Source organism: Mesoplodon mirus (genome assembly GCF_964341445.2).
Source record: "Mesoplodon mirus genome assembly, chromosome: 12".
Lineage (NCBI taxonomy): Eukaryota > Metazoa > Chordata > Mammalia > Artiodactyla > Ziphiidae > Mesoplodon > Mesoplodon mirus.
Genome location: NC_138988.1, coordinates 48913120 through 48940666, shown reverse-complemented (window position 1 = coordinate 48940666; position 27547 = coordinate 48913120). Strand labels below are relative to the sequence as shown.

The 27547-nt window shown below is 47.9% G+C and overlaps 1 protein-coding gene across 1 annotated transcript in view; it reads left to right on the top strand.

The window, feature by feature from the left end:
- Positions 1–27547, top strand: part of ITGA9 (integrin subunit alpha 9) — a 362363-nt gene that overhangs the window by 12415 nt on the left and 322401 nt on the right. The window contains exons 2-4 of the mRNA XM_082639253.1: positions 4353–4480; positions 6685–6791; positions 16795–16918. Coding sequence (XP_082495379.1) covers positions 4353–4480; positions 6685–6791; positions 16795–16918 — 359 coding nt within the window. The remainder of the gene's footprint in view (positions 1–4352; positions 4481–6684; positions 6792–16794; positions 16919–27547) is intronic.

The following is a 27547-nucleotide window of genomic DNA, read 5'->3' as shown; positions in this document are numbered from 1 at the left end:
AGGGAGCCTAGCCCAGCACCTGCACACTCCAAGGGCCCATTACAGGCTGGTTGTCCTTGTAATTAGGAACCCGAGTTCTGAGTTAAGGAGGAGGCTAAAATGTCTGGGAAGTTTGTGTGCATCTTTAACTGGGGATGGGATAGAGGAGAGCCTTGCTTTTCGGGGTCATCAGTTCATACGGGCCCCAGATGAACGTGATTATTTGTAATCAGCATAGGTGGTTCTGTAACCCTTAGATTATAAGTCACCTGGGGAGCTTGTCAAAATGCACGTTCTGATTTAGCAGGCTGGGGATGGAGCCTGAGATTCTGCATTCCCATCAGGCTCCCAGGTGTTTTGCATGCTGCTGGTCTGAGGATCACACTTGAAGTAGCAAGCAAAGGTCCGAAACAGCCTGATGATTTATCACTGGGAGCCTGTTGGTGGGGAACTCCTTTAGATGGTAACCCTACAGAGGAAAGAAACATCTTATTGTCTTGTCAAGAGTGCCAGGAAAGATCTGGGGGGGGACATTTGAAGTGGCTGGGATGTCTCTTTGTAACTCAACGAGAAAAAAAGCAGATGGCCTCTTTCAGTGGCATGCCCTGAACTCTGGGCCATTGCCCTCTCTTTGGGATCAGCCTGGCGAATAGCCAGCTGAATTAACTTCAGAAGAGGCAAGCTCATCGGCTGGCCTGTAGAGCAGTCTTGCTGGCCAGCGGCCTAGGTAAAGAGCAGCACCAGGCTGCGGAGGAAGCCACAGTGTTCTGTGAACACAGAGATACGGGCTCGTCCTCCAGCGAGCCACCACTGTGAATGTCGTGCACACAAGTGCACACACACACCCTTATCTCTTGCTTCATTTCTTGTTAGATTTGGGGGAAAAAACCTCCTCTGAGCAGCTGATTAAGAGTTTGAACCAGATGGTTGTTATCAGTGCTTGATCAGCCCTTGTTGTTAGAATCACTGAGTACCTTGGGCTTGGAAGGAAAACATAATTCAGCAGGTCCCTTCTCCAACTTTCGGTTTTGAAATAAATTTCTGCTTCTCTGTCTCAGCTCTCGGCTGGGAAAAGCAGTGCTGGGATTTAAGCTCTCCAGGGTCCTTCCTGCTTGGGTACCTGTGTATCTGTATTGAGAAGTCTGGAGCAGTGGCAGTCTGTGGAAGGTCCGGGGTTCCAATGCCACTGTGGGGGACATAATAGAGAAACAGCCCATTGTTTCTTGCAGCCATTTCCCTTCCTTTGTACATGATGAATTCTCCCCCTTGTTTAGTTCTTGTGATTTTTTTTTAGTAGCATGGATTGCAATTGGCGTTTATTCGCTGTGCTGATATAAATTCGGAGTTGGTGGGAATTTCTGGACCCAGGTCTGTCCCATGGGGGTTTTCTAGTGGAGGAGGTATTTTATGTTCCACAGCTCCTCTGGCCTGCCATGTGGAAAGGCGGTGGGTGTTACAGTGTAGAGATGGCAAGCTGCTGATGCCTCTCACCTGTGTAAACACAGCCAGCATTATAGAGCCACCCTTGGCCGAGCCCCGGTGGCTCTGGAGCTCAGCCCCAGAAGCCGGGGGGTGGGGGGGAAATTGACCCCTTCATGTGGCTTTCTTCTCACTTGAGTTTCATTTGGTGTGTCGTCCTGTATTTGAGTGAGAGCAGTTGCAGGCCGGCCAAGCTGCCCTCATGTGGTTGATGGAATCAGTGTGGTCTGTGGGGAAAGTGCTTGCTAGGATTTCCAAAGGTGATGGGTTCCAGCCCCCCTTCTGCTTGGGGGTCCAGCAGCTGTGGCCCATCATGGTGAGGCAGAGGCTGGCAGCTGCCCGGGGAGCACTGGCAGGTTGCAGATCCTGGGCTGTTACTGGGCGGCAGCAGGCAGCTTGGGGGTGCCCTCACTGTTGGGGGCCTGGCTCCTGTCACCCCTCAGTGTGGTATGATTTGATTCCTCATAGGATCAGATCCAGACTCTCTGAGACTGACCTGGAAAGAAAGGTTCCACTAAGGAGACCCTTCCTAGCCTGGGGGTTGAAGGATTGGGCTCAGGGACCCACGTGCCTCCTTGTGGACCTGACACCATGTCTCTGAGCCAGATTAGGGTGCTGTCCCTGTGGGATCTGCCAGCCTTTGCTGAAGGCCCGTCTGAGGGTCTCAGCCCTCCGTTTTCTGATCTGGAGATCTCCACCCCTTTGCTACGCCAGAGCGTCGGAGGGGAGCAGCGTCATTCTGAGGCCAGGGTTGGGGTGAACGTTCGAGATCCCAAGATGAAGGTGGCTTTTAGGACAGAGTGGGGGGAGCCTTTGTCAGCTTTCTACAGCCCCAGGGAGGCTGTTTAAGGTCCTTCTAACCTGTGCTTTTAGACACCTTTTCCAGAGATGCATGACGGAGAATGCTTTCCATTCCAAGGCCAGTGGGAAATGATCTATTTCATAACATGCCCGGTACCCTTGGGAGGGAATTGCATCTCCCTTCCAGGCTGCTTGAGATACGGGGCAGCTCACTTTCCAGTTGAGCAGTGGCTTGGCACTGTCTACTCTTTGAACATCAGCATGGGTTTTGTTTAAAGTTTCGTTGTACAGGTCCTTGTAGCTCAGCACCAATCATTCCTGGCTGGGGGTAGTTAGTATTCTTTGCTACAGCTCTTCGGTTGACTGCTTTCCAGAAACAATGCACAAAACTGTAGGTCAGAATTGTTTTTGTAACATCTGGAGGGGAATGTGTGCCATTCCCTCATGCTCTGTACCCAAATGTGTGTCTCTGTCATCTTGGCGTGTCTTGCTCTTTTCCTCCAGTGGGCAAGGGCCCTGCTGGGGACGGCTCATTCCTAGGGCAGCTTTTCAGTTCAACATGAAAGATGCACAACCACGTTCTTACCCTGTTGTAGCCAAACCCTTCTATCTCCGGTTTGCTTTGGGCTAGAGGACGCAGTTTCTAATTCCACATTGCTGCTACTTCTTTCCTGTCACCCCCAAATGTACACGTTGTGTGTGGCAGGGAGGGGCAAGAGGGGGACGTGGGACAAAAGGCATTTCTAAATTTCTTTTTTATTTATTCACTAAAGTTTTTAACAAGTTGAAGTGTAACCCATCCAGAAAAGCGCCCATTGACATATCTACAATTGAATAAATTTTCACAAATTTGTATAAACACCACTCAGTTTGAAAAAGAGAACATTTTAAGCACCACCCTCCAGGAGCCCTTCTTCCTGGTTACAACCCTCTTCCATCTCCCGAGGTCGCCAACCTTTAACACAACCGTTAAATTTCGCCTACTTTTGAACATCAGATAAGTGGAATCAGGCAGTGAGTACACTACTGTCCCCAATGTCTTTTGCTCAGTGTTTGTGAGTTTCATCCATGAGGTTGCAGTTGACTGTTCATTGATTTTCATTGCTGTGTAGAATTCTATTTCTACACCACAGTTTATTTATGCATTCTAGCACTGGTGGATCTTTGGGTTTCTTCTAGTTTGGGGCTGTTTTACACCCAGCTGTGAACATTTTGTGCATGTCTCCTGTAGACATATGTGCATTTCTGTTGGGTATGTTCCTAGATATGAGATTGCTGGGTCAGAAGGTAGGCACTGTTTTAGCTTTCTCAGGAGTTGTTGAATCACTTTTCCAAAGTGGTCGTGCCCCACAGCAGTGTGTGAGGGTCCCAGGTGCTCCATATCCTTGTCAGCACTTGGCGTTTTCAGTCTTTTTGGTTTTAGCCTTCTGGGTGGTGTGAAGTGGTATCTCATTTGGATTTCTCTGATAACTAATAGACTTGAGCACCTTTTCATATGTTTATTGGCCATTTATCTTTCTTCATCAAGGATCTTTTCAAGTCTTTGGTCTATTATTCTATAGATTTGTCTGTATTTTTTTTTTTTTTTTTTTTTTTTTGCGGTACGCAGGCCTCTCACTGTTGTGGCCTCTCCCGTTGCAGAGCACAGGCTCTGGGCGCGCAGGCTCAGTGGCCATGGCTCATGGGTCCATCTGCTCCGCGGCATGTGGGATCTTCCCGGACCGGAGCACGAACCCGTGTCCCTTGCATCGGCAGGCGGACTTTCAACCACTGCGCCACCAGGGAAGCCCTATCTGTATTTTTGTTATTGATCTGTGGGAGTTCTTTATACATTCTGGATAGGAACTGTTTGGTGGTGGTATGTGTTCCCAACCAAACTCAGATTTTTTTCAAGGCATGTTAAAATTATAACAGGTTCACTGTAGGAGTCCCTCCCCTCTGCCCCCACCCCCCTCCAGCACTGTGTAATGCTGGGGTATGATCTCCCAGGGAGCATTCAGACAACACACCCATGGCTGGGTGAGGATTTAACCATTGGCTGCCCTTTCTTCGTACCGGGTTGTGACCGAATGCCCTTTCTTCTTGATGTGCAGGGTCCTTGTGGGTGCACCAAAGGCGGATTCCAAGTACAGCACTTCAGTGAAGTCCCCTGGGGCTGTGTTTAAGTGCCGCGTCCACACCAACCCTGACCGGAGATGCACCGAACTGGACATGGCTCGAGGTGGGTGGATTTTCGCTGCCAAGGTGGGAATGGGTATCACACCCTCACACTTTCCTCTTTTTCTTCCTGATTATTCATCCATTTTTCCTTCCTTCCACCCATCCACCCACCACATATTGAGTACCTGTTACTTTGTAAGCACTGGGATACACCAAAGATCCTACTATCCAGGGCCTTATAAATTAGTAGGCAAAAGATATTAAACAAATAATTGAGTGTGAGAAGATCAGAGGGGAGGTGAGTGTTTGATCTGATCTAGATTGGAGGGTCTGGGGCAGTGACTTTTACAATGACTGGAAAGATGCACAGCAGTAAGCCGGGCAGGTACAGGAGGCAGAACCTCCAAGTGGAGGAAAGTTTGTGCCATTTTAAAATTCAGAGCAAGCACAGCATCACTGGAGTGGTGAGCAGGGGAGCGTGGAAGCAGAGGTTGGTGAGGTGGGCTGGGACTGGACCACACAGGGCCCGACAGGTGGTAAGTAAGGTGTTGGGATTCTATCCTACATGCAAGGTGGGAGGCCATTAAAAGCAATGTTAGGTTTTATGTTTTAAGTAGGAAAAGATATGACTGAGGGATGTTTTTAAAAGCCCGCTTGGTCTGGTGGAAAATATATCATCTTTGGAGTCAGATCTGCCTGGGTTCAGAGCCCAGCTCTGCCAGTTACTCACTGGGACTTACTAGGAATGTCCCAGAGCCTCTTTGGCCTCAGTTGCCTCACCTGTAAAATCAGAAGGAAGATAGCTATCTCATAAGGATTACCTTGAGAGGATTGATGAGATAATAGAGATGAATACACAGAACTGTGCTTGGCACATAGTAGGTTCTCAATAAGTAAGAGCTATATTTTATTGTACTCATCAATTCAAGACCTCACTTTCTCCAAAGTCCTTTCCCCTCAAGATCTTCTTACTATTATTTTTTTTAAGTGAAGAATTGTCATGATTTTCTTTAGCAGAAATAGGGGAGGTGTCCATGGTGTCTATGACTGGTTTGTGGGCTGTTACTGGTATATAACAAATTAAGGAGCTTACTTCGTAATATAAATCAATGTACTGCTTCCTTCCTTGAGAAAGTCTTGCTATGAAAAAAAATTGACTGAATTAAACAACATACGTGGTGGTGGAGTCAATTTACATCTTGTTACCAGTTCCTTATTTACGGGCTGGTAATGTAATAGGGGCGGGGCAGCCGCGCAGCCGTAGCCGCGCGGCCGTTACCGCGAGACCCTCAGCGCGCGAGAACCGGAGCTCAGAGGTGAGAGGTCCCGCTCCGCCGGGTCAGCAGGGAAGCGGTCCTCGTGGCGGAGAGTGTGGAAGCGGCGGATCGCCGCCTTCTCTCCGGGGCCCTCCAGGCCCTTTGGCCTCCGCCGGTGGGTGAGCTGGGGGCCCGGGAACAGGCCGAGGGCTGTGTCCTGCAGGGCTCCAGAGCCCTTGTCACTGGGCCCCGGCCTTGAGGCAGCGGTGAACCTCTCCCCCATGCCCACCTCCGCGAGCTAATGGCGGCGGCAGTCACCCTGGGTCGCAGTCGGCGGGACCTGGCCCCAAGTTGGGCGGCCTAGGGAGCCTGAGGGCCGGCTGGGTCCTGGGCGCCTGGCTCCCTCAGCGATGACGGCTGGGCGGGGTCTGGGGACCTGGCCCTGAGGGCGCCGCCAGCTGAGATCTGCCTCCTCAGCTGGGCTGGGCACTGGCGGGAGGACCCGGGCTGGGTGCTGGACCAGCGCTCCCGGGCACGTGACCGGCCCGCGCAGGGACCCCTCCTCTTAACGAGGCCTGGACCTCGGAGGGCGAAAGTTGAGCCTTGGGACCTTGCCCTTTCTTGTCATAACAGAGACTAACATTCGTTTGGTGGACGTTTACAGGAACATCGTGACCCGACCTCAGGAACAAAGGATCTGACACCAAGAAGCTTCCAAAACTAACCCCACCCCTCCCTCACCTTTCCTGTAAAAGGGCTTTGCTGAAAGCTTTCAGGGAGTGTGGAGTTTTCTAAGCCTTGAGTCACCTGTCACCTTGCAGGGCACTGCAATAAACCTTTCTCTGTTCCCAATTCCGACTTTCGTATTGTTTGGCCTCACTGTGCATCGGGCACAGGGTACTGCGTTCGGTAACAGTAACAAACACTTGGGTTGTAGACTGCCCTGTGGAAAGCAGACAGGAGAGCAGCATTCCTCAGTCCAAGCCTGGCTTTTCTCTCTTTCCTCCAGGGAAGAATCGGGGCATGCCCTGTGGAAAGACCTGCCGGGAAGACAGAGATGATGAGTGGATGGGGGTGAGCCTGGCCCGGCAGCCCAAGGCTGATGGCCGCGTGCTGGTAAGGCCTCCTGTGGGAGCCATGGGGAGAGGGTGGCACCCTGGAAATGAATGACCTTGACCCCTTAGGAAAGCTGGATGGCATGGCAATAAGGGCATGGCTTTGAGATTGCCTCTTCTGGACTACTACTTGGACAAATGATTAATCTTTTTACTTTCTTCGTCTGTCAAATGTTAATAATGTCTGTCCAGGGTGCTGAGATGTGGCTATTGAAAAATGGCAAATGAAATGTAGGTGAAAAGTACTTTGCAAATCTCATTCAATACATAAGCATTTTCTTGTGGGTATCTTTTTAAATTGAGGTATAACTTACATAAAATGCACAGATCTTAAGATTGCAGTTTGGATTTTGACATTTGTACACACTTGTGTGACCACCCACCCATCAAGATATAGAATACTTCTGTTGGCCCCAAAAGTTCTCTTATGTTTCTTACTAGTCAGCTACTCCCACTTCAAGGCAACCACTGTTATGATGTGTATTACTGTGGGTTATTTCTGCTTTTTCAAGAACTTCATATAAATGGAATCTTACAGTGTGTGTTCTTGTGTTAAGGCTTTTTTTCACTCAAAAGAATACTTCTGAGATTAATCCATATTGTGCATATCAGTACTTCATTCCTACTTATTCCTACACAGTATAATATTTTATGAAATACATATACATTGTTTTAAAATAGTCATTTATTTCCCTCCCAAAGTGCATATGATATATTCTGATCCATTAGGTGCTTTGAGGGTGATGCAAGGAAGAAGATGTCTTTGTCCTTGAGACTTGCGATATGCTGGGACTGCCCAATAAAGCAGTCATTATTTAAATTTATCAGAATTAGATAAAAAATTCAGTTTAGTCACTCTAGTCACATTTCAAGTGCTCAGTAGTCACAGATGTCTGCTGGCTGCTGCGTTGGCTGGCACGGAGGAAACATTTCCATCATTGTAGAGCGTTTTATTGGCCTCAACAAAATCTCTCACTGACCCAGAGGTCTTGTTTTGTCCATTTTTGTCTTTTACAGTTTTCTCTTGAGGTATAACACTAAAGTTCTTAACATACACAGTTTCACTGAGGAGCTGGATGGATGTTTTCATGTCCATGTACTCATGTATCTGACTTCATAGGCCTTTTCTTGGAAGCTGTATAAAGATTTTTTGTTGTAAAAGCATGAGATCAAGACGGGAAAATAATACTAGCTGCTGTTTATGGAGGGCTTCCTCTGGGCCACAGGCTATAAAGCTGAGGGTTTCACATATATTTAATCCCTGGGGGAAACAGATTTTCCTTAAGGATCTAGGCAAAATGTTTCTGACTCCTCCCTGAGGAGTCCATTTTGTGTTAGACTTCTCTGTGCGGAGTTGTTGGTCTGAATTTCACCTGCCTTGTCAGCACAAACTAAGCCTCTTGCTGTCGGACCCCTTTGGGGAGGGAGGAAGCAGCTGGATGCTGTTGCAGTGTCAGAGGGCCTCCCTACTGGACAGCATAGGTCCTGTGGAGGCCCCCATCCCAAAGTTTGCCTTGGTTTCCAGCCCTTTAATCACTGTCACCTGCTGCCCTGGACCCTCTCCAACCTCTGCCTTCCCGCAGACACGGTGGCCTGACCCTGACTGCGTGACCAGGCCCCAGGAGGCTTGTCTGCCATCCTATGGGAAGGAGGGGAAGGAGCTGATCCATCTATAAATCAGAGTGGCCCTGAGGTTAATATTAAGAACAAAGGAGGTGGTGGCCTGGTGACAGCAAAATACGTAGGGTTCCTGAGGGCCTTGAACCTAGATCCAGTGGTTACTCCCGTGAAACATGTCCCCTCCCCACGGAAGGATGACCTCCACGTGGCTGAGAGCTTATTTCCAGAGGGTTCTGCACTTTTGCAAATGAGTATCAGGAGGGGGCCATCTCCGTGGACATGAAGAGCGATGAGGATCACAGGGACACTCGAGCCAAAGAAGCTAAGAAGGCAGAGCTGGAGGGTTTGTGCCAATGGTGCTGTGATTATCCTGTTCTAATTCATTGCATGCAAAGCTAATTTTCTCATCTTTTACACAGTTACTGCATCATCTATGTAATAAGCCACTCTGGGGGGCGGGGGGAAGGACGGGCATGCAGCAGCATCTGCTTTCCTCATGGCTTTTTAATATTGTGGTCAGAAACAACATGAAATTTACCATCGTATCCACTGTTACATGTATAGTATAGTAGTGTTAACTATATATATATCATTGTAGAGCAGACTTCTAGAACTTTTTCATCTTGCAAAACAAACTCTAAACTCATCGAACAATAAGTCGCCCTCTCCCCCTCCCCCCCAACTTCCTTTTCTTAAGAGTTTGGCAACTTTACATACTGCATGATTCCATTTGTATGAGGCATTTGTCTTTTTTTTTTTTTTGAGGCATTTGTCTTTTGTGTGTGTGTGTGTGTGAGTTAAAATTTTTTACTTAAAAATATTGCATACATTCTTTTGTTTTTTCACCTGTTACATTTTATTTATTTATATATTTTTAATTTTTAATAAATTTATTTATTATTTATTTTTGGCTGTGTTGGGTCTTCGTTGCTGCGCGCGGGCTTTCTCTAGTTGTGGCGAGCGGGGGCTGCTCTTCGTTGGAGTGCACAGGCTTCTCCTTACAGTGGCTTCTCTTGTGGAGCACGGGCTCGGTGCATGGGCTTCAGTAGTGGTGGCACGCGGGCTCAGTAGTTGAGGCTCGCGGGCTCTAGAGCACAGGCTCAGTAGTTGTGGCGCACGGGCTTAGTTGCTCCGTGGCATGTGGGATCTTCCCGGACCAGGGCTTGAACCCGTGTCCCCTTCATTGGCAGGTGGATTCTTAACCACTGTGCCACCAGGGAAGCCCTGATGTTACATTTTTAAAGTTTTGTCAATGTGGTTAATATTCTCTGTAGTATTCTGTTGGTTTTTTTTTTTATTTTTTGGTGACTGGCTGATTTCACTTGGCATAATGTCCTCAAGTTTCACCCATATTGTAGCATAGGACAGGATTTCCTTAATTTTTAAGGCTCAGTAATATTTCACTGTACGTATGTACTACATTTTGTTTATCCATTCATCCATTGATGGATATTTGGGTTGCTTCTACGTCTTTTTTTTTTTTTTTGGCCATGCCGCTCAGCATGCAGGATCTTAGTTCCCTGACCAGGGATCGAACCTGGGCCCCCTGCAGTGGAAGGGCAGAGTTCCAACCACTGGACTGCCAGGGAAGTCCTGCTTCCACATGTTGGCTATTGTCAATAATGCTGCTATGAACATGGGTGTGCAAATCTCTCTTCAAGATCCTGTTTTCAGTTCTTTTGTATATAAACCCAGAAGTGGGATTGCTAAATCCTATGGTAATTCTATTTTTAATTTTTTGAGGAACCTCTATATTTTTTTCCACAGTAGCTGTACCATTTTACATCCCCACCAACAATGCACAAGAGGAGGGTTCCAATTTCTCCATGTCCTTGTCAACACTTTTTTTTTATGGTGGCCCTCTTAATGGGTATGAGATTGTATCTCATTGTGATTTGTATTGCCCTAATGATTAGTGATGTTGAGCATCTTTTCATGTGCTGGTTGGCCATTTGTATGTCTTCTTTGGAGGAATGTCTGTTCAAGTTCTTTACTTATTTTTAAATTGGATTTTTTTTTTGTTGAGTTGTGTTCTGGCTTTTTGCACGTGTGCCATCTTGCCAGGAAACGTCTGTCCCCAGTCCCCTCTGTCCTCCCTGGTTTAGACTCTGCCACCTCCATGAAGCCTGTCATCAGTGACTGTGCTGTCTAGAACAAGCTTGGCATCTTTTGTGTCATTAGGAACTCAGCATTATGTCGTTACCTTATGTGCATGACTTATTTTATGTATATGTCCTTTTTAATGGAAATCACTTGGGTATAGAGACCAAATCTTCTACCCTTTTAACTCTCAGCACATGGAGAAGGTCCCTCTAAGGAGTGGGTCTGAAAGTGTGTTTGAATAACGTAGGGGCTGAGCGTCAATGTTGAAACAATTAGAAACTAAGTTAGTTGCCATCTCTTCTTCGTGGCTGATTTTAAGCAGTTGATGGAAGCTTGAGGCAAAGGCTATAAATTGCCCCTAGGAAATGACAGGTGACAACAGGGTACAAGGAGTGGTCACCTAGTCCATATTCATGTTTAGGAGGCTTCATATCCATTTGCTTTTTCTTTAATGTCTTATTTCTACCTGTCAAAGCTTTCTGGGAGGCAGGTATTTATTTTAAAATTAAGAACAGGAAGATATGTGTTATTCAAATATGTTTTGAGAACTCGGGAGGTGCCTGGGGGTGTGGGCATGACACCTGTATCCCCAAGGAGCATAATATTGGATTCCAAGGTTGGGCTTGAAGAGGGAGCGTGGGATTGCTTTTTTTGAAAATGGCATCTGGTGCTGATTTCAAAGTAAAGAACAGATAGAGGGGCTTCCCTGGTGGCGCTTTGGTTAAGAATCCGCCTGCCAATGCAGGGGACACGGGTTCGAGCCCTGGTCCGGGAAGATCCCACACGCAGCGGAGCACCTAAGCCCGTGCGCCACAACAACTGAGCCTGCGCTCTGGAGCCCGCGAGCCACAACTACTGAGCCAGTGTGCCACAACTACTGAAGCCCACGTGCCTAGAGCCCACGCTTCGCAACAAGAGAAGCCACTGCAATGAGAAGCCCGCACACAAGAGTAGCCCGCGCTCGCTGCAACTAGAGAAAAGTCCGCGCGCAGCAACGAAGACCCAACACAGCCAAAAAATAAAATAATAAAATAAATAAATTTAAAAAAAAAAAGAACAGAGAGTTTGAAAGCTGTGACAGCGTGTCAAGTATCTCAATGACACATGGCATTTTCTGTCCCCATGGACCGGCAGCCAGCTCTGGCAAGACCCAGGACATTGGGCTGGTCTGGCAGGCTGCCCTTGGCTCAGTACCTACCAGTCTCGGATCCACACACGTTGTGGTTCCTTCCATTGCCCCAGGGAACAAATGATACCTGGAGTGAACATAGCATTGGGATTAGAGGCAATCCCCTTCCCTTCCCGCACTCCCAGATGCAGATGACAGTTTAAGAAGTCGGGGGGAAAATATCAGTTCTGGTAATAACCACCCAACAAACCCAGTACAGGCACTGAGTCGTCTCTTGGACCTGGGAGGGCACACAATGTTCAAGTATGACATTTCTGCTTTTCAGCAGAGTCTGCAAGCCTCAGACAACAACTGAAGTCAGCATCTAGCTGACTTCTGGGAGGAAGCGGTGTTCTCCAGCTCTATCTCTTGGCTGTTTCCTTTCCAAGCATCAGGGCAGTTGCTATCTATTCACCACTTCTCATCTGTCCATTTTTTCAAAGCCACAGGATACACTTTTGCATTTACTTCTGTTGCTTTGTTTCCTGATTTTTTTTTAAGTGAACTTTTTGCTGAGCTTTAACATCCATGCAGGAAAGTGCACAAATCATCTGTGTACATCTAGATGAGTTTTCAGTAGGTGAACATTTTCAGAATGAGTTTCCCAGAACCCCAGAAATCACCTTCCCTGGACCTCCCAGGCCATTCCCTCCTCCCTTGGAGGGGAAGCTTCTTTGAGGGGTGGAATCTGTGGCATCAGGGCCCTGATCCCCTCCATCCCCTGCTCTCAGTGGCCCAGGGCCTGGCCCAGCCTGTGCTGGATGGACCCGAGGCATGGGAAAGCTCTGGCCATCTGTGCATGGCAAATGCATGTGTAAGAGGCTGAGGTGGGGGGGGAGTGGCGGTGGGGGGGGGCGGTGTGGCGCAGTGTTGGGGGAGAGGTACATGCCGCTGTGGCTGAGCCATCAGAAAGGCCCAGTACCCACCACCCCCAGGAAGGACATGTGTTTCCATACAAGAAAGCCCTTCGAGATATACTCATCTCTTTATCCTTTTGGGAGGAAGAACAGCCCTTATAACCTGAAGTATGTAAGATGCTAAGATTTGGGGTGATCCGCCTAGAGGGGTGGGATAGGGACGGTGGGAGGGAGACACAAGAGGGAGGGGATATGGGGATATACGTATACATGTATAGCTGATTCACTTTGTTGTACAGCAGAAACTAACACAACAATGTAAAGCAATTATACTGCAATAATATGTTAAAAAAAAAGATTTGGGGTGGTCCTAGACCCTCCCCCCTCTTTTGTTATAATTCTTTGGAATGCAAGTTGGAATAAGTCTTGCTGTTTCCAGAGGGTGCTCTCTTTCTCCTGTTGGTCTTGCCTGCTCTGCCCACACCCCCGCCTCCCTCACAGCAGAACTCATTTGGAGAGATTGATGGAGATATTAATGCTTTGGAGACAGTCCCTAGGAATTTTTCTTAATGTAGGAGTCAGATTGACATGCGTGTATATATAAGGATAATTGGGACTAAACAAAGTCTTTTCTTTCTGTAGTTTATGTTCAGAGACACTTTTCCTTGTTTTCTTACACGCAAACTGCCTTTGACACTTTGATCTCTGACCTCACAGAATGCATTAATTTTTGTTTCGTTTATTGTGAAATGCAATCTTTGGCTCTTCTAGAAATTCACCGAGATCACTTCTTAAATAGTTTATGGCAGTTAAAAAAAAAAAAGACAATAGGGCTTACCTGGTGGCGCAGTGGTTAAGAATCCTCCTGCTAATGCAGGGGACATGGGTTCGAGCCCTGGTCGGGGAAGATCCCACATGCCGTGGAGCAACTAAGCCCGTGCGCCACAACTACTGAGTCTGCGCTCTAGAGCCCACGAGCCATAGCTACTGAAGCCCGTACGCCTAAAGCCATGCTCCGCAACAAGAGAAGCCACCGCAATGAGAAGCCCGCACACCGCAACCCACACAGCCATCAATCAATCAATCAATCAGACAATAAGCTAGACATTAAATACAGAAAGTCCGTCCTTACAAGAGTCAGCATGTGTCATGATAAACACCCGCCTCGGCCCTTTTCGGTCCCTCTAACCCAGAAATACAGTAAAACATGGTAAGCCCACGAGCTTTGCCAAATCCATAAACTAAAATATAACTAATGTACCAGCTAATTAGATGGTAAGTGATTCAAATTTGCAAACTATCAGAATTTGGTCAGAAATAAAATAAAATTAAAACACTTAGTGGAGTGGAGTGATGATCCACCAAGTGATACTGTTGTTTAGCTTCTTGCCTGATACCATTTCAGTCTATTGAGAAATGTGCTAGAAGCACAGAATAGTACCACGCGGGGAGGAATGAAGGTGGTTTGCAGTATAAGGAGCAATGAGATTAACGTCATAGGGTAGGAGGCAGAGTGTGGGCAAGCTGAGGTTTCTCACCACTCTGAGTGTCCTCATTTTCCCGTGGACAGAGAGCAGCCTTGTCAAGGGCCCTTGGGCGGTTTGCTTGAAGGGATGAAGACCAGAGAGGATGGCAGGCAGTGAATTTCTTTGTAGAGTGACCTCAGGGATAGCCAGGCCCTGGAAAGCTCCCCCACCGCCCAGGGCCTGGACATCCTGTTCGACCCCAGAGAGGTCATTTCGGGGGTCCTGAGACCTGTGGAGAGGCTCTAAGGGCAATAGCTACCCGACCTGCCTCAAAGGGTGGGTTTTGATGGCTTCTCAGGTGGGCATTGGGAGTTATAAATTGGAAATGTTTTCTACTAAGACAAGGAGAACTCTGAAATGTGGGTTCCTGTGTTGTTTGCAGCACTTACCAGCTCTGGAACTTAAGCAAAGCACTCTCTGATACCCAGGGTTCCTGTACAGAAAATGGAATTCTAAGACACCTCCCCACCTTCCAGGGTTACAGAAGTGGTCAGATGTGGACCATGTAAGTGCTGAATGTTACAGCCTACAAAATCAGTGTGTTTGATGCAAAGACACGAAACACTTTGATTTTTTTTTTTTTTTTTTTTTGTGGTACGCGGGCCTCTCACTGTTGTGGCCTCTCCCGTTGCGGAGCACAGGCTCCGGACGCGCAGGCTCAGCGGCCATGGCTTACAGGCCCAGCCGCTCCGCGGCATGTGGGATCTTCCCGGACCGGGGCATGGACCCGCGTCCCCTGCATTGCCACCAAGGAAGCCCCACACTTTGATTATTTTAAAATGCAGTATTTTAAGAAAATGCATCTGTTGGCCAGAGTGGAGCAACCTGATAACAGAAGTGAGTGTGAATGTCCACGAGAAACAGGCGGGGCTAGGCAGAGCGCACACCTCTGCAGGAAGCAGCTGGGCTCCTCACCAGCTGTGCGGGTGCATTCGAGTGTGAAGCTGGATGTGTCCAGTGCTGGTGGGGAAGGACGCGAGTCTGTGTTCCTGCTTCTGGCTCCCAGAACGCTCCCTCCAGGTGTCTCCTGGCACGTTCGACCCCAGTGCTCCCCAGAGGCTCCCCTCCAGAGCTGACCAAAGGGTCGGTCTCACTTCCTCGCATGTGCCAAGCTCTCGCCCACCTCAGGGCCCCTCCCAGTTGCTCCCTCACTTTCTTCAGGTCTCTGCTCAGATGTCACCTCCTCGGAGAGGCCCAGGCCACTTCCTGGCATGTGGGACCATCCTGGTGAGATGGAAATGTTCTATATCTTGCTAAGGGTTTGGTTACAGGAGAGTGTATTTGTTAAAGCTCACTAGATGGTACACTTGAGATTTATGCATTTTTCTGTACGTAAATTTACTTCAGAAGACCGTCAACAAACATTTACTTCTGATTAATGATATAAAACAGTCAAATATCAGCAACTTCGTATGGTTTAACCAAATGCTTTGCCCTGAACCTGAAAAGGAGCTCCTGAAGGTGCTCCACGGACCAGTGGCCTCGGCTCACCAGGGGGCTTGTTAGAAATGCAGATTCTCAGGGCCCTGAAGACTGGCCGAGCCAGCTCTCTGGGTGGGGCCCAGCGGTCTGTGATTTAGTAAGGCTTCCACGTGATTCTGAAGGGTCTCATGTTTGATGGAGGCCAGTGGCTGCTCCTTGGGCAAGCAGGTAGCACCTTGAAGCTTAGGGTCTGTTTTGGGTGGAGCAGCACTCCTCGTCTCTGGCTTTTTCTCAGTATGTTCTTTGCTGAGGACTCGAGTCTGTCTGCTGCACCAGATGGACCTGTGACTGTTCACTGCTGCATCCTCAGTGCCCGGCTCAGAGCCTGGTGCATAGTAGGTGCTCAGTAGATACTTGATGGAGGAATGAACAGGTGCATGTGTGGGGCATGCACAACGGATCCATCGTGGCCCGAGGGCCCTGAAGCGGGTATTGGGTGCTTGTCTTATCCTCTGCCTGGTTTCCTTTTCTGTCCGTTCCTGCTCTCCCCACATCTGGTGGGTCCCTGGGCCCATTAGCTCCACCTCTACATCGTGAGGTCACCCCCTTCTCCCATCTCCACTGCCGCTGTCCTGGTGCAGGCAGCAGTATCCCTCACCTGATGTTCACTTCCACCCTTGCCTATCTACAGTCTCCACTCGGCAGCCCAGTTATCTTTCCAAACTGTGAGTCAGACCATGCCACTTGCCTGTGTAAGACCCTCTGTCAGCACATCCACTAAAGTCACAGTCATCCCCAAGGTCTATAAGACTCCCAGGGCCTGGCCCCTGTCCCCTCTCTGACCTCAACTCCATCCAGAGCAGCCCCGCGGGCCTCCTTTCTTTCTCTGGACCCTCTAAGCCTTCTTCTCCATTGCCCCTGATATTCCCTCCTGGAGCACTTCCCTCTGTGCCCAGTGTGTTTGGTTCTTTCTCATCCTTTTGGCTGCCCCTGGCCTCCAGGTGAAAACTGTCCTCCCCACTCCCAGATTCTCAGTCCATAACCCAGTGTCTTTCCTTTCCGGCACTTGCTAGGATCCCCATTTGTTTGTATGTTTGTTGGTTGTCTGCCTCTCCCAGGGGCGCTCCCCAGGCTCTCACAGTTTGCTGATGCCCACCCAGCACAGCATCTGGGCTGGATGGGAGAGAAGGTGGCTTCCTGGCCCCTCTGCACCTCTTGCCTCCTACAGAACCACCTGGCACTGCCGGGCTCTGCTTTGTGACCTCCTGAGCCTGACTCTTCTCCTCTGAACCTCTCTCTGTCCTCTAGGCCTGTGCCCACCGCTGGAAGAACATCTACTACGAAACAGACCACATCCTGCCACACGGCTTCTGTTACATCATCCCATCCAACCTCCAGGCCCAAGGCAGGACGCTGATCCCTTGCTATGAAGGTGAGCTCTGACTGATCCTCCCTCTTGCTTTCTGACCCCATGTCACACCCCAAACAAGCCCCAACCATCTCCACACCACCATCTGAACACTTCCCCTGGCTTTCCACACTCTAACAGAAGGGCTGCACCATGTCCCCAGATGGCTCCTTGGTGTCCGAGGATCAGGTAATGAGGAAGATGGGAAGGGGCAGCGTTTCCAGGCCCTGCCCAGCCTTGTCCATCTGTGCCACAGACCCCATGGCGCTTCCCAAGCTTTATGAAGTCTCAGACTGAAATTCACCAGCCTCTTGGTTTCCTGACACTGCCAGATGTTGTACAGCCTTGGGAAACTTGCTTTCCCTCTCTGGGCCTGTTTCCTCCCCATGAAAATTCAGAGGTTGGCTCAGATGGTCTTCACAGTCCCATGCAGCTCGCAGATGGTCATAACGCTCCCAAGACAACTCCCGGCCATACCCGTGGACAGATGTCCTGAGGCAGGGGGAAGAGAAGGCCCAGGGTTCAGTCACTTCATGACATCCCAAGTCTGGCTTTCCTTCTCATCCGGTCTGCACACTCTGGCAGATGCTGGAGAGTTGGGTGCACCCTCAGCATGGTTTTAAGAGTTCCTTACCAAGGGGCACTTGGGGTTTGGGAAGGAAAATGTTTCCTCAGGCTCCCTACTTAGACGGTTCTAATGCCTGGGCTGGGGACCACTGAGCCTATCATGACTTAGCTCAGTTGAATTTGAGCTTTAAGGATTCAGTGTCATTTACTGCAGTTTTATACCTTGTGCTCTCAGGGTTTGCTTAGCCTAATTCCAAGTGAGCTAAGTGCTTGGCTGTTTATGTTTTAATTCTCCCCCTAATTTATTTGTTTGGACAGAAGTCTCCACTAGCCCGTGGCCATCTTTCCCTTGGGCCTCCCTGGGTTTTCCCATGTTTCAAATTTTGGCCATTGAAAAGGGGCTCTGGGAAAGGCTGGGTCCCTGCAGGAGGCATGGACCCTCTCCTCTGTGAGGGGGACCCTTTCTTTGATCCCATGTCAGCATCTGATCAGCTCTGGCAGGACCATGCTAGGCAGCTGAACTCTGGCCCTGTTTATCTCTGTACTGCCCCCATCAGAAGAAAAACCTCACCTGAAAAATAGATGATGATGTGATCAGTCGAGAGGAGGAGGGATAGGTCATATAAAGACACAGATGAGGGGCCAGGACTGTGCTGACTGCCCCAGCTGGTTGCTTCCTTTTTTTCCAGGAGGAAAAGTGAAAAGACCCTGGAAGAACTCGTTGGGTAGCTTGTGAGGCTGGGAGGAGTGAGGGAATCAGTAGGGACGATGGAGGCTGTGGGGATAGAACCCAACTAATTATGCAATAGGACCAGCAGCACTCTGGTTTTCTCAGAAGTTGTCTTGTGAAATAGGGCCACGTTGCCATCCCTAGTGACTCCCCTGTACACCACCGTAAGCGTTAGAAAGCAAAAGATGGCCCTTTGGAGAGGGAGCTGGGGTCACATGTCCATGTGTACCTGTAGCCACTGTGGCTTACACTTTTAAAGGATCTGTTATCAGGCAGTTGAGGGGGCGGTATCAGCAGTAGAATGGGGTTGGTCTGGGGACTTTATATATTCTTTTTTTTTTTGGCCATGCCATGCGGCATGTGGGGATCTTAGTTCTCCAACCAGGGATCAAACCCTTGCTTCCAGCAGTGAAAGCACGGAGTCTTAATCACTGGAAGTAGTTTGTTTTGGAAGTTATTCCAGAAGACACCAGTGGGGAGCGGGAAAGTGAGAAAAGGAGGGGAAGGCGGCCCATGAGGGGTGTGGTCCCCACGAGTTACCAGCCTGGGCCACTGGGATACAATCTCTGGGCCAGCGTAGGACACACACCTCAGAATTATCTTGCCTGAGGGATGAGGGGATGGGTCTGTATTTACTGGGCATCCTGTCCTGCCACGTTTGTGGGCAGGGAAAGCCCCCATGCAGAGAGATGCAGGTGCTGGTAGGTGGCAGTCAGGCCATGTTACAGAAATGGTAAGGGCTGGGGGGACCTGGGGGGGCCCCCTTGGTGGCGGGGGTTCTGTGTTGCCTTTCTCCTGTTACAGATGAGGATGCTAAGACTTGGCGTTTAAGTAAATTGTCAAAGGTCACTCAAAATCACATGGTGGATAGAGCTGGGTTTTGAATTTTCATTTGTCTGACCTCAGCAAATCATTTTGTCCCCTGGTGGTTAGTGGGGATTTGTTTTGTGTTTTGGTGTTTCTGGTTTAAATGAGATTTAAATAGGAGCCAGTTGTTCACCCTCTCAAAATAAGAGAGGGTGACTGAACTGTCCCAAAGGTCCAATCATGAGGGAGGGGAACATGAACATTTTGGGTGTTGGTGTTCTCAAGAGCACCTGCCTGTTTTCTTTGCTGGCAGCTCTGGCCTGACCTTGGCGGGAACGTGCAAGCCTCCGTGAGCCAAGGAGGGCACCACGGGGCCAGGTAGCAGGTTGAGTCATGTCTGCTCCACATGTCTGTCACTCACAGTAGAGTGTGAGCTCAGAACCCACCCCTCTGGTGCTTTGGACTGTTGCCTGAACGCGTTCCCTGTAGCTCACTGGTCCCAGGAGAGAGACGTGTGGAACAGACCCAAACCCTAAAGCTGCAGCCAGAGCCCAGCTAGGTCATCCAAACCCTAGATGACCTGTAGATGTGCATGGGAGAAATAAATGCTTGTCATTGTTTTCAAGGAGATTTCCTGGTTGTTACGCAGTAATAGCTGACTGACACAGGCTCATCACAGGAACCCACACTCCTCATGCAACAGTGGCTGTGGGATGGGCTTCGGCCTCTAGAATCACTCTTTTCTATGGTTGTTCCTTGACTTAATGATGGCCAGCTGGAGCCAGCAAGGAAAGTAGCAAAGTGGTCGTGCCCTGCCCAGTCCTTCTTCCCCACAGGCGCCCACACTTCCGTATCCTAACTCATTCAGTGCCCAGGGAGGATTATGGGGTGGGGCCGGGATGGGGAGCATTGGGGTATAAGCTGCCTCTTAGAACAATGGGGGACTGAACGGACCGCCTCTGTAGTTCTTGGTCCTGTAAGAGGCGAGGTGTGGCAGATGCTCAGATTTCTCTAGAAGAGGGACTGGCTGGTGGGGGATGCAGGCCACAGGGCCCTTGCCTGTGCTCTTGCTTTGGGATCTCCATCTCCCTGTTTGGTGGTCTAAACTAAACCTATTTAAGCTCTTAAGGCAACCATTATTTTCTCTTAATGTGGAAAAACTCAGTAATGCTGGCTGTCTGTTCCACTTGGGGGATCATGTGGTAGTGAAGTACAACAGAAGTATTTTGGAGTTTGACCGGACCTTTCAGATATCACCCAGCCTGGCCTCTTTCTCTTTAATGACATCCAGAGATGTGGGGTGGCCTGCTCAGGCTGAGTTTTAACTTCCGTTCTGTTATTCACATGCTGCACAATCAAGAGGCCAAGTAGAGTGGCGGCTAAGAGCACAGACTCTGGGCCTAGACCGTCAGAGTCCCAGTCCTGGCTCTGCCACTTGTTTTTTGTTTGTTTGTTTTGCCATACGCGGGCCCCTCACTGTTGCGGAGCACAGGCTCCGGACACGCAGGCTCAGCGGCCATGGCTCATGGGCCCAGCCGCTCCGCAGCATGTGGGATCTTCCCGGACTGGGGCACGAACCTGTGTCCCCTGCATCGGCAGGCGGACTCTCAACCACTGCGCCACCAGGGAAGCCCTCTGCCACTTGTTAATGCTGTGACTTCAGATGAGTGACTTAACCTCTTGTGCCTAACCTACTTCAAGGGGCTGTGGAGAGGATTAAGTTAAAGCTTGTAAGTTCTTAGAGCAATGGCTGGCATATGCATATATATATATATATAAAAATACTAGAGTTGACCCTCCGCATCCATCTGCAAATTTTGGTATCTGCAGGCATCCTGGAACCAAGCCCTCATGGATACTGAGGGAAGATTGTATATGCTAATAAGCACATAAATGTTAATATACCATATTATGTGCTAATGTACTGTCAGCCAAGCAAGTGTTTGTTAATTACTATAGGGCAACTAATTTGTCTACCAGGGGTAGAGTCCACTCAGTTTTATTAAGTACCTGTTAGACCGTGTGCTAAGTGCCTGATAGATAAAGCCCAAGAAATTCCCCATCTACAGGAGAAAACAGAGCGGGAACATGATGCTTCCAAAGTGGCAGAGCTGAGTGGGGAGAGAATTCTATGCCCGTGTGCGTGGCCTGGAACCTCTGCAAGGACCCAGACTGCATCCACGTTCAAGGTGGCATTAAGGCAGGATTATTTCATTTTACAACTGGAAAAATGGAGACCCGCCTAGAGTCTGCAGCCTGTTGGGGCCCATGGAAAACACAAATGGTGGGTGCTGGGCAGGGGAGGATGGACACTTCCTCTGCAAGAGTGGAAAGACCCCAGGGTGGGGCTGGGTGTGGCCCGATCTTCCAGGCTTCTGCCTCCATGGCCTCAACCCTGTGGCTGGACCCTCGGTGGGGATGGACACCATGATGCCTCCATTACATTTACCTCTGAGGGTTATTGTGAGAAGCTCATGAGAAAACGCAGGTGAAAGTGTTCAGAAAGACCACACACTGTTCTCTAATTGTGGCCTGATTGTGGGTCTCAGTAAGGGTCGGCCGTGCTCTCTCCAGAATGTTGGGAGGTTGGTTTAATTGAGGAGAGCCTCCAAGTGTGTGGGCACCTGTCCACAATGTCTCAAACTTTTCACTTCTTAAAAAGTCCGTCTTTGGGGCTTCCCTGGTGGCGCAGTGGTTGAGAGTCCGCCTGCCGATGCAGGGGACACGGGTTCGTGCCCCGGTCTGGGAAGATCCCGGCTGGACCCGTGAGCCATGGCCGTTGAGCCTGCGCGTCCGAAGCCTGTGCTCCGCAACGGGGAGAGGCCACAACAGTGAGAGGCACGCGTACCACAAAAAAAAAAAAAAAAAAAAAAAGTCCGTCTTTGGTTTGGCACAAGGACATTTTTCTCCTGGCTTTTCGGGTGCTTCCTGTTTCTGGTTGGTGGGAAATGCTATCAGAATATCCTGTTTGGAAGCAGGAAATGTAGAGGGAATGGGAAACAAAAATGAATTTAGGACACAAAGTAAAATAAACGGATGGCGCGTACCCCTAAGTCAAACCGTTTATTTGATAGGAGAATATCGTCATTACTACCATATGGGGTTTGGTTTATATCAGAATGTATGAGAAAATGAGAAGTTTAGTGGGGTGACAGATGGGCAAAACTCTTCATAAATTAAAGAGCATGCACTGTAAAACATTAGTTGCTGTTAACCAAGTTATGGTTTTACCGAGTCCAAGCTCTCTGCTCGCCGCACGACAGGCCAATGAATTGGAGCTGAGGTGTTGAGGCAAGGAAGACGACTTTATTCGGAAAGCTGGCAGACCGAGACGATGGCAGACTAGTGTCTCCGGTAAATCATCTTATCGGGGTTCGGATGCCAGTTTCTTTTATAGCACAGAGAGGGGGAGGAGATGAGGCAGTAAAGTAAAAAATACCATAAGTTTTGCAAATATCTCCTGGAGTGGCCAGCCTCCGGTGAAGGGATGTGTTAATTTCTTCTTTCTTGCAGCCATCCACAGGTGGGCAGGGTCAGGTGGTCTCCCTGTGAGCTGAACAGGAGCACTTTAACATTCAGGCAGAGGGGACAGGGTTCCCTGAGGCAGGCCATTCTGTATGATTATAATAACAAAAGCAACGAAAAGCAAAGGTTAAAGGCAAAGAAACAGATCGAATTTAGAACCCCATTTAACTCTTTCCTGTTACAGTGGGATTTTAGGACTCCCCGAAGTGAAGTCAGTGCATTGATAAAATCAAGCGCAGAGATTTCTTTCATCCTTTGCCCTTGAGTCCACTGAGGCAAGAAGCCAGAGCTTGGCAGGAGGGGGGTTATAAACAGGTCATCTTTGTATTCTCACTAATATAGAATAATCTGGGAGCAGCTCAGCTAAATTAACAAAAAGTATTACAAATAAAACACTGATAAATACAATTGGGTACCGTTGTATATTAGATCTAATTTCAGAATCTGGCTTTACCACTCACTCATTCCTATGATTGAACCCATAGCTCCTACTTCCTGATTGGGTGACTTTGGGTAGACAGCCCCCCCCCCGCCCCCAGCCTTGAACCTCAGTGCCCTCCTCTGTAAAATGGAGGGATTAATCCCTACTTAAGAGGTATTTGGGACTTCCCTGGTGGTCCAGTGGTTAGGAGTCGGTACTTTCACCGCGGTGGCCTGGGTTCAATCCCTGATGGGGAACTAAGATCCCACAAGACACGCAGCATGGCCAAAAAAAAGAGAGAGAGAGAGAGAGAGAGAGAGAGGTATTTGAAGTATATAATGTGCCTAACACAGCTCCTAGCTCAGGGTGAGTACTCAATAAAAGGGAATTTTCTAATTAACTTTTAAAATGGTATCATAGTGTCCTTAAACCTTCTCCCAAGACGTCCAGCGATCCTGCTTTAATGAATAATGGAGGGTGGAAAGCTGGGTATTGCTAACCTGATTTTAAGACTCCTTGAAAAAATTATAATTTTAAAAATTCTTTTGAAGATTATATTTGCACAATTTATTTTCTTAGTAAGCTCTCTTTATGTAGATGATCTGAAGTTTAATTCATGCCATGTTTAAATATTCTCAAGTTTGGAATTGCTGGGGTCTTAATTTATCAAATTTTACTGTGCTTTAAAATTGTCCTATTGATTCCAAAGATCTCTGTACCATTTTCTTCGTTATCAAGGGGTGGCCAGGCCTTTAATTCCTAATTGCTTTTACATCTCTCAAGACAGAGATCATTTCTGGAGAAGGAAATAGATTCCCCTATTTAGATGAGAAGATTCCTCTTCCCCCTTCTAATGTTGAAGGCTGTGGCTCCACAGGGGATACAAATCAATCAAGATTCATTTACAAATGAAAAGCAGTTGAGGTTTTGTTGTGTTGTGTTTTTGTTTTGGAGAGAACCATAAAAGGCTAAGTTAATCCATTTAAAAATTCAAGAACAAGCCCCATAAATTTTTATTAAATAAAGAGCTCTACATTTACATAGGATTTTATGGTTTCCAAAGAGCTTTCATAAACATTATCTCATTTAAGTAAATACAGCAAATTAAAAAAAGCAGATGCAGTTCTGTAGTATGCCCAATTAATGTGGAGGGGGACCCTGACAGGGAGGGTGGCTGGAGGGGACAGCCAGGGCCAAGCCTCTGGCAATGGCTCTTGGAGCTCAGGGAGACCCATCAAGCTTTCCCTTTGGTGCTAAGAATTCTTATCTTGGGCATAAATATATTCTACACTTCAAACATGTTTTCATACATTGTGTGGAATTATTGACTACTTAAACTATGTCATCTAATAGTTTCCTTATGGATATTCAAATGTTATGAATCTCCTCTTCTAAAATTACATATCTGTGTGATGGATGTCTTAGGTTTCGTTTCTTTTAGAGACACTAACAGATTCAGAGTCACCAAATATTTATCAAGCACCTACTGGGTTCCAGGTGTTCTAGATACTTAACATTTATGATCTTACTGAGTAATCACATCATGGGGGGGGTTAAGTATTCTTATCCCCATTGTACAGATGAGAAAACTGAAGCTTAGGGAGGTTGATGAAGGTCACAGGCTTATTAAGCAGAAGAAGGGTGGTGGCTTTTAAGTTCAGAACACGTTTCTTTTTTTTTTTTCCATTTAGGCTGTGGTCCTTGTAACTGAGGGTTGTTTTATATATTTAAATGCCCCTTTTATCACTAGATATCTGTCTGCCTGATTTCATTGTCCTCTGAATTGTTTTTTTTGTTGTTCTTTTTGCATTACACGGGCCTCTCACTGTTGTGGCCTCTCCCGTTGCGGGGCACAGGCTCCGGACGCACAGGCTCAGCGGCCATGGCTCACGGGCCCAGCCGCTCCGCGGCATGTGGGATCTTCCCGGACTGGGGCACGAACCCGTGTCCCCTGCATCAGCAGGCGGACTCTCAACCACTGCGCCACCAGGGAAGCCCTGTTGTTGTTTTCTAATTGAAGTATAGTTGATTTACAATGTTGTGTTAGTTTCAGGTTACAGCAAAGTGATGTATACATATATATATATATAAAGTGATATATATAAAATATATATATGATATATATAAAATATATATGATATATATATAATATATATATTCTTTTTCACATTCTTTTCCCTTAAAGCTTGTTACAAAATATTCAGTATAGTTTCCTGTGCTAATACAGTAGGTCCTTGTTGGTTATCTCTTTTATATATAGTAGTGTGTGTATGTTAATCCCAAACTCCTAATTTATCCCTCCCCACCTCTTCCCCTTTGGTAAATTTGTTTCTATGTCTCTGGGTCTGTTTCTGTTTTGTATATAAGTTCTTAAGTGTAATCAAATTGTTTAATTATCAGTTGGTTAGTATTCACTCAGAAATTGAGCAAAAATTCAGACATTAAGACTGGAAAGCTATTTTTTTCCTCTGATATTTTATTTCATGGCTAAGCTAAGGAACTCTGGAAAGATAATTTTAAAATTGATCTGTTAGAAAGACTAGCTTTGAAAGATGAAACTTTCTCAAATGGTTAAAAGGAAGAGAGCTCAGTAGGAATAATATATGTTACACTGTATGTAAATCTTGATCTTTCCATGGGTTGGTTTTATCCCGCCAGTATTTTGGGAAGAGTGCAGGAAGCGACTCCACCCAGCCTAATTCTTGAATGAATTAAATTCATTAGTGTACGTTCCATGCATTGAGTTGTGGGTTATGAGCATTTGGAAACCAGTATCTTTTTCCTCTCTCAATTGCCTGCTGTTTAGACAGGGTTTAGTAAAACCAGCAGCTCAACCAAGGAAAATACTACCATTTTTAGACTGGAGGAGCCATGCAACTTAATGAATCAAAGTGTGTGACGCAGGCCACATAATTCAGACCCACCCACGGCAGAAAGACAGAGCTTTCCAAGGGAAAGCTCCTCCAAGGGATGTCTGGGCCCCCTCGTTCCACCACGTCTTGCTTCCCTGATTCAGTTGCCCCACATTTAACAGAGTCAGGTTTGTTACAGCATCCATGAGCTGCTGTCGTGCCAAGCCCCGTTCTCCCTTGCTGCTTCGAGGTGGGTAAACGTTTTGTTCCACAGCGGAGAGGGAGGAAACTGGCGTGTTGTGGTCCTCTCTCCCTGGCCGCGTCCTCGGGGCCTTTGGAGACTGAATGGAAGTGCCCAGGAGTGGCCCGGTGCCTCTGTGTGTGCAGGAGCAGTTCTTCTTGAGAACATAGGAGGCTGGAGGTCCTGCCCCAGCCCTCCGCCCTCTACTTCCTGGACCTCTCCACAGAGGGAGGGTGTGTGACCTGGGGATGCTGTGATGGGACAGCCCCCTTGTCTCCACACTCACCCCCCTTCTCATAGCCCTGTGGTAGAGGCTCTCCTGCCTTCTCCAGTATGGGCAAGCAAAATCGAGCTTTCTAGCATACGGGAATGATAGATTGCCCTATGTATATATTTTTTTTGAAGAAGAAGAAAGGCCTGTACTTTAGAACTGGATTAGAGAGAAACTGCAACCTGCCCTTTATATATATATATGTATACACACACACACACATATATATATACATACATACATATAAAATATATAAAATATTTTAAAATATATATTTGTATATATTTATATATATATATATATATATGGTTTTTTTTTTTTTTGCAGAAGGTATCAGGTTAAAATAACAGTGGCGTCCTTAACTCATGGAAATAGCACTCAACAGAGTGAAAACAACTGAAGCATGCTGTGGTCCAGGATCCAGTGTATCTGGCCAGCATCTCTTGGGAAGCCCCCATAGCCCAGGCCTGGACCCTAAGGGCCACCACTGCACCCTGAGGTGCCAGTTTACCTGTTGTGTGGCCTTGTTCACTTTACAAAGTCTTTCTTAGATCATTTCTCACTTAATTAGGATTTTTGAGTATCTGGTAGGCCAGCACAATGTGGGTGTTTGATTTTTACTGGAAAGGAGCAGGCCAGGCACAGAACTTGACTTGGGGTTTGGGTGGCTGTGCTTGCACAATGGTGCTGAGTCTTAAGATGTGGTTGATCAGGAATAGCTTTGAAGTGTTCTGTGAAGCCTGCTCACGTCACTTCTTCACAGGTGTTTGGCTTTTAGAAGAAGAGCACTTTGTACCAGGAGGGCCAGGCTTGGACACAGGCTCAGTGTCTCCCAGCGTGGGCCGTCCCACCTGTGTCCTCAGATCTTTGAGGACAGTCCGTGAAGGATCATGCCAGGGGGTGGGCAGGGATTGAAGAACCGGTTCTGAATATTCTGTGCAGTTTCTCTTGAGGCCCAAGAGGGAGATGGAATTGCCCAAGGCAGAATCAGTCAATCTAGGTTCGGAAAGCCCAGAAAAATCCATCCTGTGTGTCCTTGCCCTGCTCCAGTCACACATACTTCCATCCTTAGGCCTCTGGGGTCAGTGACGCCACCGATTGGAGAAGCAGGATTCCTGGTACCCAGGACACAACTCCTCTTCAAGCAAGGCTGGGGTGGAGGTCACAGAGCCTGATGGACTGGAGGACAGAGGGTAGGGCTGGGAGGTCAGGGGGCACAGAGGTCCAAGGCGAGCAAGT